This window comes from Ornithorhynchus anatinus, chromosome X5, assembly GCF_004115215.2.
Source record: "Ornithorhynchus anatinus isolate Pmale09 chromosome X5, mOrnAna1.pri.v4, whole genome shotgun sequence".
Classification (NCBI taxonomy): domain Eukaryota; kingdom Metazoa; phylum Chordata; class Mammalia; order Monotremata; family Ornithorhynchidae; genus Ornithorhynchus; species Ornithorhynchus anatinus.
In genome coordinates this window covers 63,490,271-63,508,636 of record NC_041753.1, presented here as the reverse complement: position 1 = coordinate 63,508,636, position 18,366 = coordinate 63,490,271, and the positions used below count along the sequence as shown (strand labels likewise).

The 18,366-nt window shown below is 49.6% G+C and overlaps 1 protein-coding gene across 2 annotated transcripts in view; it reads right to left on the bottom strand.

Moving 5' to 3' along the window:
• Window positions 1-18,366, bottom strand: part of PSAT1 (phosphoserine aminotransferase 1) — a 36,850-nt gene extending 18,484 nt beyond the window's left edge. Inside the window, exons 1-6 of one of the 2 annotated variants that reach the window (XM_029056319.2) lie at window positions 18,119-18,366; window positions 13,067-13,127; window positions 11,448-11,517; window positions 10,305-10,510; window positions 8,081-8,253; window positions 6,731-6,900 (exon numbers count right to left, since the gene is read on the bottom strand). In XM_029056319.2, the coding sequence (XP_028912152.1) occupies window positions 6,731-6,900; window positions 8,081-8,253; window positions 10,305-10,510; window positions 11,448-11,517; window positions 13,067-13,127; window positions 18,119-18,178 (740 nt within the window). In that variant the 5' untranslated portion in view covers window positions 18,179-18,366. Of the gene's footprint in view, window positions 1-6,730; window positions 6,901-8,080; window positions 8,254-10,304; window positions 10,511-11,447; window positions 11,518-13,066; window positions 13,128-17,504; window positions 17,592-18,118 lie in introns of those variants that run through there. The other variant, XM_039910915.1, reaches the window with a different exon arrangement.

Here is an 18,366-nt window from a genome sequence, read left to right as displayed (position 1 = left end):
GTGTCACTCTCCAAAAGTCCCGGCACCTGCTGCAGGGCTTCTGGGAAGGCCACTTCCAGGAAGCACAGCCAAGGTCACTGCTGATAGGGGAACGATCTCTTCTACACGCTGGCAGCTTCCTCTGCTGGCTCCTTGCCACTACTCTGGAAGAATTAGGGGCAGAGGGGCAGCGGGGCAGCTCTCATGGCACCCGGGGCCTTCTTCCTGCCCTGCAGCCCTGGACGCTAGCTGTCTCCTGGGGCCTGCCTGGTGCTGGGCTCAGTGGGGCAAGGGACGGGCCCCAGGAGACCTCACCCACTGGACCGGTCAGCATGTCAGTCAATGCTATTTATTGAGCACTCACTGTGTACAGAGCACTGTATTAAGCACTTGGGAGAGGACACTATAACAATATAACAGACACATTCCCTGCCCACAATGAGCCCAATGGCCCAGTAATGGTTCCCAACCTGGAGGATAGGGAGGGCGGGGCAGAGGGGGGCGGGGAGGGGGAATCACAATTTGACCAGAAAACACCTCAGATCCACCCCACCCCCTCAGAGAGAATCGGGGGTGGGGTGGATCTGAGGTGTTTTCTGGTCAAATTGTGATTCCCCCTCCCCGCCCCCCTCTGAGAGCTCTTAGTGGTGCAATAGGTGAGGTCTAGAAAATCTTGAGGTTAAATACACTACTCTTCCACAGCGCATTCTACCCAAGGGTTCAACAGGACATGGAACTGGGCCCGTATGTAGGCCCTGAGAAGTGCTAAACTTGCCCATGTCCACAGGCATAGAGCCAAGTTGGCCAGCCCTGGGGAGCCCCCAAACCTGACAGGGTATGAGTAACTCTGGGACCACTGAGCTGCCAAAGGCAGACAGCGGCCTGTGTGGGAATACGGTCAGGGCGGGCTGAGATAGGTCTTTCAGTGCGGTGACCTGTCAGAGCTGGGGCAGCTCCAGGACTCCTGCCAGTCTAATGGGGACCCGGTTGGGTTCGAGCTACTCTGGGTTTCCCGGCTCACCATTTCACATAAATAATAATAATGTTGGTATCTGTTAAGCACTTACTGTGTGCTGAGCACTGTTCTAAACGCGGGGGTAGTAGATATAGGGTAATCAGGTTGTCCCACGTGAGGCTCACAGTCTTAATCCCCATTTTACAGATGATGTAACTGAGGGACCGAGAAGTTAAATGACTTGCCCAAAGTCACACAGTTGACAAGTGGCAGAGCCGGCATTAGAACCCATGACCTCTGACTCCCAAGCCCGGGCTCTTTCCACTCAGCCATGCTGCCGTCAGAACCCCAGGAGGGCGGTTCCAGAACTGCCTCAATCCCCAGAGGGCTGTTGACTGGCTGGGAGCTGGGCTCATCTCGGTCCAGAGCTTCTCTGGAGTTCCTGGGAGTATCCCAAACCCCCACGGCAGTCTTGGTAGACGCCAAGATGCCACGGAAATCTGGAACATCACTGGGGTCCCCCACGGGCCGGTTGAGCTCTGGTCTGTTGGGAGCTGGCTGAGTCACATCTTGTCAAGCTGCCCTTTATTCCTACCCAGGGACCAGACAGATGTCTGGAAGCACAGCTGCAGGTCAGCTAGTGAAGCTTTAGAATAACTAAATCCTCCCAGCCTCTTGCTGCTTTGCTTTAGCCTCAGAACAAATCTTCTCCTGTTTTGGGTATTTCTGAGGTCTTCATTGTCGTGGATGATAAAATGTTTCCTGGGATTTGCTTTATCAACTCTGACTTGCTGGTTTCTAGGGAAGTGATTGGATCCCATTCTCTCCTGGACCCCCTCCAATCTGGCTTCCGTCCCCTCCACTCTACCGAGACTGCTCTCTCAAAGGTGACCCGTGACCTCCTTGCCAAATCCAATGGCTCCTACTCTATCCTAATCCTCCTTGACCTCTCAGCTGCCTTTGACACTGTCAACCATCCCCTTCTCCTCCAAACCTTATCTCACCTTGGCTTCACGGACTCCGTCCTCTCCTGGTTCTCCTCATCTCTCTGGCCGTTCATTCTCGGTCTCCTTCGCGGGCTCCTCCTCCCCCTCCCATCCTCTAACTGTTGGGGTTCCTCAAGGGTCAGTTCTTGGCCCTTTTCTGTTCTCCATCTACACTCACTCCCTTGGTGAGCTCATTCGCTCTCACGGCTGCAACTATCATCTCTATGCAGATGACACACAAATCTACGTCTCTGCCCCGTCCTCTCCCCCTCCCTTCAGGCTCGTATCTCCTCCTGCCTCTGGGACGTCTCTACCTGGATGCCCGCCCGCCACCTAAAACTCAACATGTCCAAAACTGAGCTCCTTATCTTCCCTCCCAAGCCCCGTCCTCTTCCTGACTTCCCTATCACTGTGGATGGTACGACCATCCTTCCCGTTTCTCAAGCCTGCAACCTCGGTGTCATCTTTGACTTGGCTCTCTCGTTCACCCCAGGCATCCAATCCGTCACCGAGACCTGCCGGTCTCACCTTTATAATATCGCCAAGATCCGCCCTTGCCTCTCACCCAAACGGCTATCTTTCTGGTACAGGCTCTCATAATATCCCGGCTGGATTATTGTGTCAGCCTTCTCTCTGATCTTCCTTCTTCCTGTCTCTCCCGGCTCCATTCTGTTCTTCATTCCACTGCCCAGCTCATCTTCCTGCAGAAACGCTCTGGGCATGTCACTCCCCTTCTTAAAAACCTCCAGTGGTTGCCTATCGACCTTCGCATGAAACAAAAACTTCTCACTCTAGGCTTCGAGGCTCTCCATCACCTTGCCCCCTCCTACCTCTCCTCCCTTCTTTCTACTCCCCGCCCCGCACGCTCCGCTCCTCTGCCACCCACCTCCTCACCGTCCCCCGTTCTCACCTATCCCGCCGTCGACCCGTGGGCCACGTCCTTCCGCTGTCCCAGAATGCCCTCCCTCCTCACCTCCGCTAAACTAATTCTCTTCCCCTCTTCAAAGCCCTACTTATAGCTCACCTCCTCCAAGAGGCCTTCCCAGACTGAGCTTCCCCTTTTTCAATAGTATTTATTGAGCGCTTACTATGTGCAGAGCACTGTACTAAGCGCTTGGGATGAACAAGTCGGCAACAGATAGAGACAGTCCCTGCCATTTGACGGGCTTACAGTCTAATCGGGGGAGACGGACAGACAAGAACAATGGCACTAAACAGCGTCAAGGGGAAGAACATCTCATAAAAACAATGGCAACTAAATAGAATCAAGGCGATGTACAATTCATTAACAAAATAAATAGGGTAACGAAAATATATACAGTTGAGCGGACGGGTACAGTGCTGTGGGGATGGGAAGGGAGAGGTGGAGGAGCAGAGGGAAAAGGGGAAAATGAGGCTTTAGCTGCGGAGAGGTAAAGGGGGGATGGCAGAGGGAGTAGAGGGGGAAGAGGAGCTCAGTCTGGGAAGGCCTCTTGGAGGAGGTGATTTTTAAGTTAGGTTTTGAAGAGGGAAAGAGAATCAGTTTGGCGGAGGTGAGGAGGGAGGGCGTTCCAGGACCGCGGGAGGACGTGACCCGGGGGTCGACGGCGGGATAGGCGAGACCGAGGGACGGCGAGGAGGTGGGCGGCAGAGGAGCGGAGCGTGCGGGGTGGGCGGTAGAAAGAGAGAAGGGAGGAGAGGTAGGAAGGGGCAAGGTGATGGAGAGCCTTGAAGCCTAGAGTGAGGAGTTTTTGTTTGGAGCGGAGGTCGATAGGCAACCACTGGAGTTGTTTATGAAGGGGAGTGACATGCCCAGATCGTTTCTGCAGGAAGATGAGCCGGGCAGCGGTTTCCCTCTGCTCCCTCTGCTGCCCCTCTACCCATCCCTTCACCTCCCCTCAGCTAAGCCCCCTTTTCCCCCCCTTTCCCTCTGCTCCTCCCCCTCTCCCTTCCCCTCCCCTCAGCACTGTGCTCGTCAGCTCAATTGTATATATTTTTTATTATGCTATTTATTTTGTTAATGAGATGTACATACCCTTGATTCTATTTATTGCTATTGTTTTTGTCTGTCTCCCCCCATTAGACTGTAAGCCCGTCAAGGGGCAGGGACTGTCTCTATCTGTTGCCGATTTGTACATTCCAAGCGCTTAGTACAGTGCTCTGCACATAGTAAGCGCTCAATAAATACTATTGAATGAATGAATGAATGAATGAATGATAGGGTTGCTCTGCATATCTTAATCCATTGTCCCACCTTGAACTCCCTAAGCTTGAATCTCCAAGCCCTTCGGATATGCTGTCATTCAGCAGGATTTCTAGATTTCTTCTCATATTCAACTGCCATTATTTTGCTTCATTATGGCCGTGACAACACCACAGAAACTCCCTAGGACTCCAAATGCCTCAGGGAAACCTGATCGGAGTCTAACCTGCCAGCCAAAAAATGCACTTCCTTGCCAAGAATGTAAGCAGCTTTTCTACAGAACAGTCTCTAGAGGAGAACTCCGGAAGCTTCGAAGATGGGGCATTCGGGCACCGGACAGATCAATCAGTCAGTGGTATTTACTGAGAGCTTACTGTGTGCAGACCACTGCACTAAGCATTTGGGAGAGGACAGTATAACAGAGTTGATAGACACTCACCCTGCCCACAACTAGATCCACTCACTAGGGCCCTGGCCCTTGCTGAAAACTTTCTCCCCAGCCAAGAACTGCCTGCTCCTGTGTCCCTCCACCAATGCATCTGTGTCATTCCCTCAGAGCGAATTCCCCACCTAGGATTCTGTTCTCCACAGAAGCACTCAATTCCAAGATTTCACTCTGGAGAATCTGGCCTCCATCTGCCTGCTGAGGGGCACAGATGTAGCACTCTCGCCCACGTCCCGCCTCTGGCCTGGATCACCCTCCCTCCTCATATCTGATAGACAATGACTCTCCCCACCTTCCAAGCCCCTTCACCATCTACCATCACCTTGCCCCTTCCCTACCTCACCTCCCTTCTCTCCTTCTAAATCCCAGCCCACACACTCCGTTCCCCTGGTGCTAACCTTCTCACTGCGTCTCCATCTCGCCTGTCTCACTGCCGACCCTTGGCCCACATCCTACCTCTGGCCTGGAATGCCCTCCCTCCTCAAACCCGCCAATCACTCTTCCCCTCTTCAAAGCCCTATTGACGGCGTACTTCCTCCAAGAGGCCTTCCCAGCAAAGCCCCCTCTTCCTCAGCTCCCCCTCCCTTCAGCGTCACCTCGACTCGCTCCCTTTGTTCTTCCCCCCACTCCCCACTCCACAGCACACCCATATATATATCTATATATACACATATGTATATATCTATAATTCTATTTATTTATATTGATACCTGTTTCCTTGATTTGAGGTCTGTCTCCCCGGCTCTAGACCGTAAGCTCGTTGTGGGCAAGGATTGTCTCTCTTTATTGCTGTACTGTACTTTCCAAGCGCTTAGTACAGTGCTCTGCACAGAGTAAGCGCTCAAAAAATATACTACTGAATGAATGAAGCCTCATTGAAGGCATATCTCCTCCAAGAGGCCTTATTTAAGTCTCCCTTTCCTCTTCCCCCACTCCCTTCTGCGTTGCTCTGACTTGCTCCCTTTATTCATCCTCCCTCCCAGCCCCACAGCACTTATGTATATATCTGTAATTGCTTTTATTAATGTCTGTCACCCCCCTCTAGACTGTAAGCTCGTTTGGGCAGGGCTTTTTATTGTTGTCTACTATTGTACTCTACTCTCCAGTCAATCGTATTTATTGAGCACTTACTGTGGGCAGAGCTCCCCCAAGTGCTTAGTACAGTGCTCTGCTCACAGTAAGCACTCAATAAATACAACTAACTGCCTGAATGAATGAATGAATTCCCCATCTAGGACTCGGTTCTCCACAGAAGCGCTACTTCCCAGATTTCACGCTGGGGAATTTGGCCTCCATCCGTCTGCTTGAGGGCACAGATATAGCACCTGTTATCCTACTTACCAACACACAGAAATGCTTCTATCCGAATAACAAATCAAATGAAATTACGAGGCTCTCCTCTCTGCCAAAGCTGCCTGAACAGTTTGGGCAGAGCACCTTTTGGGGAGGAAGCTGAGGTGACAGGGAACCCATGGAAATTTCTACAGGGAAAAGTCGCATGCACATTAGCACCTGAACGTGAACTCTGAGAGACCAAGGTGTTAAAAGCAGTCTTAAAGTCAAGCTGGCCTGCTCCTACAGAACTAACTGGCTGCCTAACATCACACACAACTAATTTAACGCTTGGCTGCAGAGTCTCCCGCAGACTTGGTTAAAGAGTGAAATGACAGTCTCCAGCCTGTATATGGACTAGGAAATTGCCAGCCAAGCCGGGGAGAGAAAAGGCAGCAGGGTTTGCGGCTACAGGGAGAGACGGGGCTGACTTTGCCAGCTCTTCCCAGAGCTGAAATGGGTATTCTGAATGCAAGTCACACATCTTGCCAAGTTCAGCCAACTTTTCAGTCAATGTTCAACGATTGGGACCTGGCATGCAATCAATCAATGGTATTTATTGAGTGCTTACTGGGTGCAAAGCACTGTACTCAGCGTTTGGAAGAGGATAATACAACAGTGTTGGTAGACAAGGTCAGATCAACCCCCACCCCCTCAAAAGAAAATCAGCTGCATGCACAGCGGAAGGGAAGTGGAAAAGGAGGAAGATGATGGATAAAGAGTACCTTGGGCTGTTAAATCACCTGACTATCCTCTACTGGAAAAGCCAATTTAAGCCTTAGGGGAAGTTGAGAGAGCTACTCAAAAATTCTGTCCCTGAACATTACGTAACCGTAACCTGACAAAGTTACCTGAAACACGGAGGCGTGTTGTATAAGGAAGAATTCCCAACTTGCACTTTGTAGTCTAATACTGACGGGCACTCTTTGAGTGCAAATCCCAGCAAGTCTTCCCGTATTATAACCACTGTGACTCCAGCCGAACCAATGTTCTTCTGAGCACCAGCAAAAATGACCCCAAACTTTAAAACAAAACACAATTTAAGGATTTTTAGTTACAGCCAACGGTTATCCACAAACGCAGTCGAAGTCTTAAACCTCCTTTCAAAAGATGGTATTTTTCTAAATGAATGATTGGGGTTAGTTTCTACAGTTCACCACCCTTTTGCAGTCAGGGAAAAACAATCCTCAGATAGAGCACAGCAAACCAGTATCCTTCCCAGTCCCACCGACAACAGATTGTAAATTCATTTCCCACCATGATTTACTTCTTTAACAGGGAGTAATTCATGTTTAAAAAAAAAAATCATCACTTTGCAATCAACTATCTATCCCAGCAATAAACTCTCCTCAAAGTTCTTATACATTTGTTAATAAATGTATTGGACTTGATGACCTGCTGAGAGCACTCTATTGGCTTTCAAAGCTAGTTGCAGGATTGTGATGGGTTTGTTTGTGTTTCGTTTTTCTTTTCTGGTCCTCTTATTACATAAGCCCTGGGGCAAGTCAATTTTATTTCTTTTGTTTATAGAAGAAAACAAGGAGAAGCAGCATGACCTAGTGGAAAGAGTACGGGCCTGGGAGTCAGGTCATGGGTTCGACTCTTAGCTCTGCCCCTTGTCTGCTCTGTAACCTTGGGCAAGTCGTTTCACTTCTCTGTGCCTCGGTTACCTCATCTGTAAAATGGGGATTAAGACTGTGAGCCCCACATGGGACAGTTGGACTGTGTCCAACTCGATTTGCTTGCACTCCAACTCGATCATCCTATCGCTTAGTACAGTGCCTGGCACAGAGTAAGCACTTAACAAATACCATCGTTATTATTATTATTATTATTATTATTATTATTATTAACAATGGGGGCAGACAACAATGAAAGCTGAGTTCACTTCCAAGTCAGATCCTGGGACAGAGTTCTGCCTTTCATTTCAGGTGGTTCTCACTTTACAGGTCTCTTTCTGGGGGGTCTATGGTGGTTGCTTAGTCTGGGGCTCCTGAAGGTGCCAAAACAGGATCTGCTGTTGCGTGCTCTGACCAGCACAACTCGTTGAAGTGGCCTGGAGTAACTGTACCCAGACTGACCCCAGACTCAACAACAGTGAGCACCTGGGTACACACAACATCCTTACGCTGTGTGCAGGGGACGAGCCAGAATCCCCCCTCGATTTAGCTGGCAGAGAAATGACATTTTTGAGGCTGTACCTTAGAGATATCCACGGGCTGGGACAAGAAATTTGAGGACATGTCACAGACTAGGACCGCTCCCTTGACGTCCGGTACAAAATCAAACTCCACTCCGTGGACGGTCTCGTTCGCACAGTAATACACGTAGGAGGCATCTGGGTTGAGGTTCCAGCTACCTGGATCAGGAATTTCTGGGACAGAAACAGATGAGAGTGAGGATTCCATTTTGGATTTTATTATTATTATTGTTATCATTACTAGTATAGTAGTTGTGGCGTGTGTTAAGTGCTTACTATGCACCAAGCACTGTACTAAGATCATCAGGCCCCACACGGGGCTCACAGTCTAAGTAGGAGGGAGAACGGCCTGTTTTGCCAATGAGGGAACTGAGGCACAGAGAAGTTAAGTGACTTGTCCAAGGTCACACAGCAAGTAAGTGGAGGAGCCATCCCCGCTCTCTGATCTTGGCCCTTAGATGCTTTTAAAAATGGGTGGCCAGGAATGGGGCCCTGCAAAAGCACTTAGTATGGTGCTTTGAACACAGTAAGCGCTCGATAAATACGATTAAATAAATGAATACTTTCAATGCACCTAGCTGACCCTTTCTTCCCAGGAGAGCAGACAACTGCCCCACCTTCTTTTCCAGTCAGTCACACCCCCTGAGGAACTGCATGCAGGGTGGAGAGGAATCATTGAACCCCCTAACCCCTGGAAACCCAGCCAGAAGAGTTGGGCCAAGAATTTGCTGTTTCTGGAAACAGGACCCACATTGTCTCTGGGAAATAGCATGGCCTAGTGGAAAGAGCCCCGGCCTGGGAGTCAGAGCACCTGGGTTCTCATCCCTATTTATTTTGTTAATGAATTGTACATCGCCTTGATTCTATTTATTTGCCATTGTTTTTACGAGATGTTCTTCCCCTTGACGCTGTTTAGTGCCATTGTTCTTGTCTGTCCGTCTCCCCCGATTAGACTGTAAGCCCGTCAAACGGCAGGGACTGTCTCTCTCTGTTGCCGACTTGTTCATCCCAAGCGCTTAGTACAGTGCTCTGCACATAGTAAGCGCTCAATAAATACTATTGAATGAATCCTCGCTCCACCACCTGTCTGCTGCGTGACTTTGGGCAAGTTACTTCGCTTCTCTGCGCCTCAGCTCCCTCTCTCATCTGCAAAATGGGGATTTGATATGTGCTCTCCATCCTACTTAGAGTGTGAGCCCCGTATGGGACCTGATGATCTTGTATCTACCCTAGTGCTTAGTACAGTGCTTGCCACCAACCAGCTTCTGCCCCACTTCCATAGCTGGCCAACCTGCTTCTCCATGCGTTCCAAGAGTCTAGGGTTGCCAGACTGCAGTTCTGAGAAGATGGACAACGCCTCTTTGTGCCTGGTGTGACACTGTAAACAAAGTGGTTGGATGGTTTCAAAAAGTGCAGGGGGTGAGGGGGAGGGAAAAGGAGGGAAGAGGGAGGAGGAGGGAGGAGGAAGAAATGTCTTATTCCCTTAACAGGTGCCAAGCACTGTGCTAAGTGCTGGGATAACACAATCTAATCCCACTGGCCACAGTCCCTGTCCCACAGGAGGATCATAGTCTAGGAGGTGATGTTGGGGGAATAGTCTGAAAGAATTAATAATCAATCAGTGGTATTTACTGAGCATTTATTGGGCACAGAGCACTGTACGAAGTGCTTGGGAGAGTATGATTCAAGGAATTTGGAGTCTATCCCCAATTCCCTTGGAGTATCCATTCTATCACAACTTCCGGGGACACCGGGCTATGGTAACGCCGGACAGGATGGTCTCGGGTAGATGGAATTCTCCTGCCCCACTGTCAGATGCCTTTCCCAGGTCACAATGACCAGGATGTGAAAGCAACCGCAATGGCTAATGATGAACCCCAGTGGTGGCCTTGCATGTGAGTTGGGCTTGGAATCGATAACCCGTGTCCCACCTGGAGTTCTCTTCCCATCATCCAGTGTCGGAGAGGAGAAAGATTCTGCCCAGCCAGGTGCAGTCTGGCAAGGAGAGGAAAACCCTGCCCTCTAGGCTGGGCAGGGAAGGAATTTTCCTTCAACTTCATTGAGGAACTTCTAGAAGATCAAGTTAGCCGAATGACACAGTACTCGGTGACCCCACCCATCCCTAAAAGCTATTCCTCAGTAGCAATTAGCCAGCTGAGTGGGTCTGAGGTTGTTCTGCGCTTTTGGGTGCTCCGCTCCCCTTCCCTCCGGACCCTGGCACTCACTCGTGTAACTCTCAAGTTTGGGATGAACCACATTCACGGTGGCGAACTTCTTGGCCTCTTCGGCTGCCTTGGCTGACCAGGCTCCCGTAACCACGTAGTCAGCGCACCGCCCTTCTTTCAGCTGGATCAGGTTCATCGGGACCGCACTGAACTGGCCCGATCCACCTCCTTGCACAAAAATCACTTTGTAGTTGACAGGGACATTCCTGTGGGAAGCCGGACACGTTGCAGACCGTTACGGGATTGGAGAGCTGGAAGGGATGCCCATCCCCCTGGCCCCAGAAATCAATCGATGGTATTTATTAAGCGCTTACTGTGCACAGGGCACTGTATTAAGCGCTGGGGAGAGGACTGTACAACGGAGTCGGTCGACAGGTTCCCTGCCCGCATTCCCTCCAGAAAGAGAACCCTCTGTGAGACAGAAAGGGCTGAAAGGCTGATCAAATTTTTCTGCTCTTTGGTACCACTCAACTCTGACTCCAAATGCTCATGCTCAACAAAATAAAATGTTCCAGAGTTTCCTAGAGAAGCCACGACAGGGAGCAAAAGCACCACAAGTTCAAGAAGGGGGGAGATATTTTCAGCTTTTCATTCGTGCAGGACGACCCAAGACGACTTCCATTCGGTCCGTTTCAAAAACGTTCTGGGCTCGGCTGGGTTGCATACGTACTAGGGAAGTAAGTGTTTCTCTTCCTCCCCTGCATCGACACGCTCTAGGCCGACCACGGGCCATTCTCCGGCGCCATCTTTTCCCCACCACACGGGAGAGAAATTATCCCCATTAAACAATCAGGCATAATCAACTTCTCCAATATTTTGTGAATCTCACCAACACTTACTGTGGGGCCAAATTCCCCGTGAGTGTTTAATGAGGAGTTTCCTTTGACTTCTAACTTCATCCCTTTATTTTTAAGCCAGTTTTCTTTAAAAGTATCCAAGACACTTTTCTTCACTTTTCTTGCTTGAGGCATTTTTGAGTTGCCTTGGGCAGGTCAACAAATCTTCCCAATAAACTGTCCTCCCCGAAACAGGGCTGGGAATATGCTGATTGAACTCAATTAAACGAAGGATATTTTCAGCATGCCTGAAAATCTAAACTACGACTTGAAAAATATTTTTTGTAGTTATAAAAAAAAAGCTTACAGTAATTCACGGATAAGGCTCTCTGCTGTAGTAACAATTTTCGAGAAATCAGATGATCTATGGCTCATTTCTGTGGGAAACAAAACACATTTTTGCTTTACAACCAAAATACACAAGGGCACAATTTAAGTTTTTCTAATTGATTACAATGGGGAAATTCCAGTTATATTATAATCTATTCATTTTTTTTAACTTGAACTCCCATGGTGATTCATTCAATTCTTGGGAATAATCTAATTCATTTGTTTTCCATTTTATAACAAAAATTCCTCCAAACCAAGTGACTTTATCATCAGGGCAGAGTGGCTTTTCAAGTAGCATTTTCTTCTCCTAATCCCCAGGAGGAACTGATTCACATTATGCAGTAATTAGATCCTCAATCTATCTCTTTCTCAAATTTCAAATGTGTATGTTTTTCTCTCAAGTAAAAAGGGTAAAAGATATATCACACAGTACCTCTTGGTTCAGCAGCAGGGAATACAGTTCTACCTTAAAGACTCAGAGAATGAATACTGTGGACTCAATCTAGAGATCTGGACAGATTTAAAGAGCAAACAGTATGAAGTTAAATGTCCTAGAGTCCTGGGGAACTTCCAGTGACTTTGTGCAAGGGTTTTGTTTTTTTTCTCTCTACAGAAAAATGTCTCAGAAAGAAGTTGTCATCTAGTTCCAAGCTTGGTGATGAGATTCCTTCAGTAATATTGGTCCCAGAGACGTGAGCTGGAGATTCTCAACACTGTGGAATCACAAGCTTCAACCCCTCTCTTACGCCCTTAGCACAGTGCTCTGCATACAGTAGGGGCTCAATAGACACCACTGATTGATTGCCTTACCTTTTCCTAGTCTCGGGGTTGGCTCTTCTACCTTATTTTCAATTACTGAGATTTGCTGAGCACCCGATGGGGACTTATTGCCTGCTGATTAGTCAGTCAATCAAGAGTATTTATTGATCACTTACTGTGTGGCAGAGCACTGTACTCAACTCTTGGGAGAGAACAATAGTTAATATCAATCGATGATATTTATTGAGCACTTACTATATGCAGAGCACTGTGCTAAGCACTTGGGAGAGTACACTACAACAGAGAAGCAGCATGGCCTAGAGGAAAGAGAATGGGCTGCGAGTGAGAGGACCTGGGTTCTAAACCGGGCTCCGCCACGTGTCTGCTGTGTGACTGTGGGCAAATCACTTCACCTTTCTGTGTCTCAGTTCCCTCATCTGTAAAATGGGGATTAAGACTGTGAGCCCCATGCAGGACATGGACCTGATTATCTTGTACCTACCCCAGCATTCAGTACAGTGCCCTGGCACATAGAAAGCACTTAAATAGTAGAAAGAAAAAAAAGGCAGCAGACATGCTCCCTGCCCAGAAGGAGCTTACAGTCTAAAGGAATGCGTTCTTATTTCGCCAAGAATTGGCAAGAGTCCCAAAATGATGGAGATGAAAGGTGATGAATTTTAGGCCTCAGAGGACTTCTTCCCCTCCTGCCCCTTGCCCCATAGTATGGCCTTCCTTCTCCCCAGAATTGCCAGAACTGTTTTCAAAAACAGGTCCTGATGACCAGAGGAACAGGTCGGCTACATCTGGAAAACTCACTGAATCCCCAAACAGCCTTACCAAGAACACTAATCCCGAGTCCTTTGTAGTCCAACAATTCTTTCTCTACTTCCAGCAATACCTGCAGAAAAAGTAAAAAAAAAATAAAATAAAATAAAATCAAGGTTTCACTACCAGGCACACAAAAGACAAATTATTCACCCCAGGTCACTCAGACCCCACTTGCAAAACTATTCATTCAGGTACAAACCAATTACCAAAATACACTTTGCTTTGTAGGAAGCTGTTAATACCCTGATTGCTGATGATAACTTGGACGGGGTGGGAAGGAGGAAGGAGAGGGTTTGTCAGAAACAGCAAAAGGAGTCACTTACTTTTTAAACTAACTCACCAAACAGAGGGTAGCAAATTCTGCTTAAACACTTTCGGTGGGGGGGAATTAAGATTTTGATGTAAGATTTCACTTTTGTCTACTTTAAGATTTAATTTTGGAAAACAATCATGGAATATGAGACTCAGAAGAGATCTTTAGAGATCACCTGGTCCGGCCTCCTGCACCAAAACATATGTTCACAGGATCAAGTGTCTAAATCCATCAATGACTGGTACACTTTGAGCACTCTCTGTGTGCAAAATGCTTGGGAGAGTCCAATACAACAGAGTTGGTAGACGCGTTTCCCCACCCACAACAAACTTAGAGTCTACAGGGACAAAAGATCCTAAATGATTAGCAGGGAAAGAAGCCACCAGCCCCGCAGCTCCAAAAAAGAAATTCAACATATTGGAAAGGAACAGAGAGCCAATGTAAATTAATAATGTTTACCGGGCACCTACTTTGTGCAGAGAACTGCACTTGCCTTGGAAGTGTACAATAGAGTTGGAGAACAGGAAGGAGCTAGAAAATAGTCTAGCAAGGGAGGCAAACACAGTAAATTACAGTTGGTAGGGGGAAGAGAATGTGGCAAGATAGATAATGGATATATAGCAAAGTGTCGTGTTCAACTGCTGAGGTGGTAGGAGGAAGGAAGGAAAATGACTCAGGGAAGGTCTCTCGGAGGAGGTGGAACGGAAAAACAAAGTGCTGACAGAGCCAAGCCTTTAGGGAGCGAACTCAAAACCGGTCACTACCTGACAACCAAGTCATCCCCCGGCCTAGTGGAAAAGTCCTGGGCCTGGGAGGCAGAAGGACCTGGGTTCTAATTCCAGCTCTGCCATTTGCTGTGTGACCCTGGACAAGTCATCTAACTTCTCTGTGCCTCAGTTATCTCATCTCTAAAATGGGGACTAAGACTGTGAGCCCCACTGGGACAACCTGATCACCCTGTATCTCCCCCCTGCCTCAGTGCTTAGAACAGTGCTTTGCACATAGTAAGCACTTAACAAATACCATCATCATTATTATTATTACTAACTCAAGTGCTTGGTACAGTGCTCTGCAGATAGTAAACTGCAAGCTCCTTGTGGGCAGGGATCACGTCTACCGGCTCTATTGTACTCTCCCACGCACTAAGCTCAGTGCTGTGCACTTAGCAAGTGCTAAATAAATATGCTTGATTGTCAGTTTTAACTATATGAACAGCTGCTTTTCACTGGCAAAGTGAAATCGAGAAGTGAGGCAAATTTCAAGATAGTTCAAGCAAAAAAAAACACCACCATTCTTTCCACCTGTATTATCTGGACATTGAAGATGAAAGCCTACTTTTAGTCTCATTATCTGCTCTGTCTTACTAGGTTTGCTGACAAAGTCAAGCCTTTAGAGAGCGAACTCAAAACTGGTCACTACCTGACAACCAAGTCATCCCCTGGCCTAGTGGGAAAAGCCTGGGCCCGGGAGTCAGAAGGATCTGGGTTCTAATTCCAGCTCTGCCATTTGTCTGCTGTGTGACCCTGGGCAAGTAATCTAACTTCTCTAGGCCTCAGTTACCTCACCTGTAAAATGGGAATTAAGACTGCGAGCCCCACGTGGGACAAGGACTGTGTGCAACCTGATTTAGCTTGTATCTACCCCAGGGTTCAGTGCAGTGCATGGCACTTAGTAAGCATGTAACAAATACCATAAAAAAGGGGGGGAAGAGAAACTACAGCAGTGGCTGTAAAAAATGTCAGTGGCTACTAACGTGATTTGCCCCAAAATGGAATCCAAGTTCTAGTTCACGACTGAGGTTATGGTGCTGTGATTCACAAAGCAGGGTCTTGCTTGGCTGGTTAGCATTATTATTCATGTTAGCAACATGTCCAAATTTTTTCTAATGCTGGCTGCTTTGCTTTTCAGTCAATCTACCAATCCACATTGCGTATTGAGTGTCTCTTCTGCGCAAAGCACTGTGCTAAGTGCTTGGGAGAGTCCAATGGTGTTAGTAGACAGGATCCCCGTCCTCAAGAAACTTACTGTCTAGTTGTTGACACAGGCAAATGTAGGGGGAAGTGACAGAGTTTTTAAAGATGTGTACATACATTGGGGAGAGAGATATGGGCTTGGAAAAGCTTTGCTTTCTAAAAGGCATCTGTGAAGTCTTCCTATTTAAGGAAAAGCATTCGCATTTCTCTGAAGCACAACTAAATGCTTCAATCTGGGGGTTTTCCACCCCTAAAAAAATTATTTTACCGCTGAAAAAGTCACCTCTCTAAAAGCCAAGTTCGCCTGTTTGAACATTTCAACCACAGCCACTTTCTCTTCCCCTAAAAACTTAAGAGAATTGCTTACTACATACAGGTCAGCGGACTACAGAATTGGAAAGAACTTCGCTTGCAAAAAGACACCTCGCACAGGAAACCCTACTAGGAGCGAGTAAATCCACGGGAGATGAGTATATCTCACGGGTCACGGTCAAAGACCCAGATGCCATCGATCGGGACCTTGCATCCGTATGTGGTGGCAGGAAGAGTAGCGATGAAACATTGTGAGCACCTACTGAACGCAATGGAGAATCGGCCCACATCCTACCGCTGGCCCGGAACGCCCTCCCACCTCACATCTGCACAATTCCTCCATTCAAAGCCCTACTGATAGCTTGCCTCCTCCAGGAGGCCTTCCCAACCTGAGCCCCCCTTTTCCTGTGCTCCTCCCCTCCCCATCGCCCCGACTCCCTCCCTCTGCTCTACCCCCTCCCTGCCCCACAGCACTTGTGTATATATGTACGTATTTATTAATTTATGTATCTTATTAATGATGTGTGTGTATATATATATATATATATATCTAATTCTATTTATATCGATGCTATCCATGCCTGCCTACTTCTTTAGTTTTGTTGTCTGTCTCCCCCTTCTGGACTGTGAGCCCGTCGTTGGGGGGGGTTTGTCTCTACCTGTTGCCGAACTGTACTTTCCAAGCCCTGGGCACAGTGCTCTGCACACAGTAAGTGCTCAGTAAAGACGACTAAATGAATGGACGGAGAAGAATGACAGAAGCACAAGAGACACGCGCCCTGCCCGCAAGGAGCACACCCAATCTACTGAGGGAGACGGATACGGAATGAACTGTCTCACAAGCAGTGGAATGGGAAGATGACCGAATGTTCAATAAATACCACCGATCGTCCCCTAGACCATCGGCTTGTTGGGGGCAGGGGCCGCATCGACCGACCGTGTTGCGCCGGACTCTCTTCTCCCGAGCACTCAGTAGAGCGCCCCGCCGGAGTAAGCGCTCCATAAATATCACCGATGATGACGACGCTGGGCACAGCGTGGCTCAGCAGAAAGAGCCCGGGCTTGGGAGTCAGAGATCGTGGGTTCGAATCCCGGCTCTGCCACTTGTCGGCTGCGTGACTGTGGGCAAGTCGCTTTGCTTCTCTGCGCCTCACTTACCTCATCTGGAAAATGGGGATCGAAACTGTGAGCCCCACGTGGGACAACCCGATGACCCTGTATCTCCCTCAGCGCTTAGAACGGTGCTCTGCACATAGCAAGCGCTTACCAAATACCAACGTTATTATTATTAAAAACACAAATGGGAGAGTCGGCTGCGGAGCCTTGCACACGATGTCCCTCAACGATCGCTCTGAACTCGATTAGACTGTAAGCCCGTCAAAGGGCAGGGACTGTCTCTGTTACCGATCTGTCCATTCCAAGCGCTTAGTACAGTGCTCTGCACATAATAAGCGCTCAATAAATACTATTGAATGAATGAATGAACTCTCTAAGCCTAGAGATCCCGACTCTGCCCCTTGTCAGCTGTGTGACTGGGGGCAAGTCATTTCACTTCTCTGGGCTTCAGTTCCCTCATCTGTGAAATGGGGACTAAGACTGTGAGCCTCACGTGGGACAACCTGGTTACCCTGTATGTACCCCAGCGCTCAGAACAGTGCTCTGCACGAAGTAAGCGCTTAACAAATACCAACATTATTAGAGATGCCTCTCTCACCGGCTGCGGTGGCAGCTCCCTTAGCGTGTAATTCAGTGTCCCGCCCGCCGACGGCGCCGGAAAACTGCCGTCGGCGACCGGCTAGACCGAACCACCCACCCGGGGAACCGAAATGCAAACGATCTGGTCCTGTACTTTAGGCCCCGCTCCGCTTCGTTCACGCATTCATTCCATCGTATTTCCCGAGCGCTCGGAGAGTGCAACTGGGCCGCGGGGAGAGACGATCCCTGCCCGCCGACGGGCTCCCGGTTCATCGGAATCGCCGTCCCATGGGCCCCTCCGGGGAGCCCGTGGCTCTGAGGTCCTCGGTGGCCCGGCCCGGCCTTTGCCCGCCAGCCCTGCCTCCCGGGGCCGAGGTGAAGGGGGGGAGGGAAGGGGCGAGGCGCCACTTAGGTCTCGGCGCCAGCCCGCGGAGGGAGCTGGCTCCACGAGGGTCCCGGCAGGCCGCCGGCCAAGTTCCCGCTCCCGCAGACGGAGCGTCCGGCCCGGGGGCTGCCCGGACGCGCCCCTCCGGCCCGGAGCCCCGGCGGGGCAGCGGCCCCCACCGGCAGCAGCCGCACGGTGGGCCGCAAGCGGCCGCCGTCCGCGGTTCCCACGGCCCAACGGCCCAACGGCGGGGCTTCCGCGCGGAGCGGCGGGGCGGGGCGGCCGAGGCGAATGGGCAGGGGAGAAGCGGCAGTGCGGGAAAGGGCACGCAACTGCCACCTTTCCTCCCGGCCCGTTTCCTCGAGGGGCTCTCGGCAACTTACCGAGCGCGGCAGCTTGGCCGGCCCCGGCCCGAAGTTGACCACCTGCCTCCGGGTGTCCATGGTGCTGAGCTTCGCGGCGAAGCCGGAGAGGGAGAGAGAGACGGAGACAGAGGGACGGAGGCCCGGCGGTAGAGTCGGGGAGGGAGGTAGAGAGAAGAGAAGAGAGGGAGAGGAGAGCGAGAGTTTAGGGCCGTCGGCCGGCTGCCCGCCCCGAGGATGGCCCGGCGCTTTGGCGCGCTCTCTGCGGC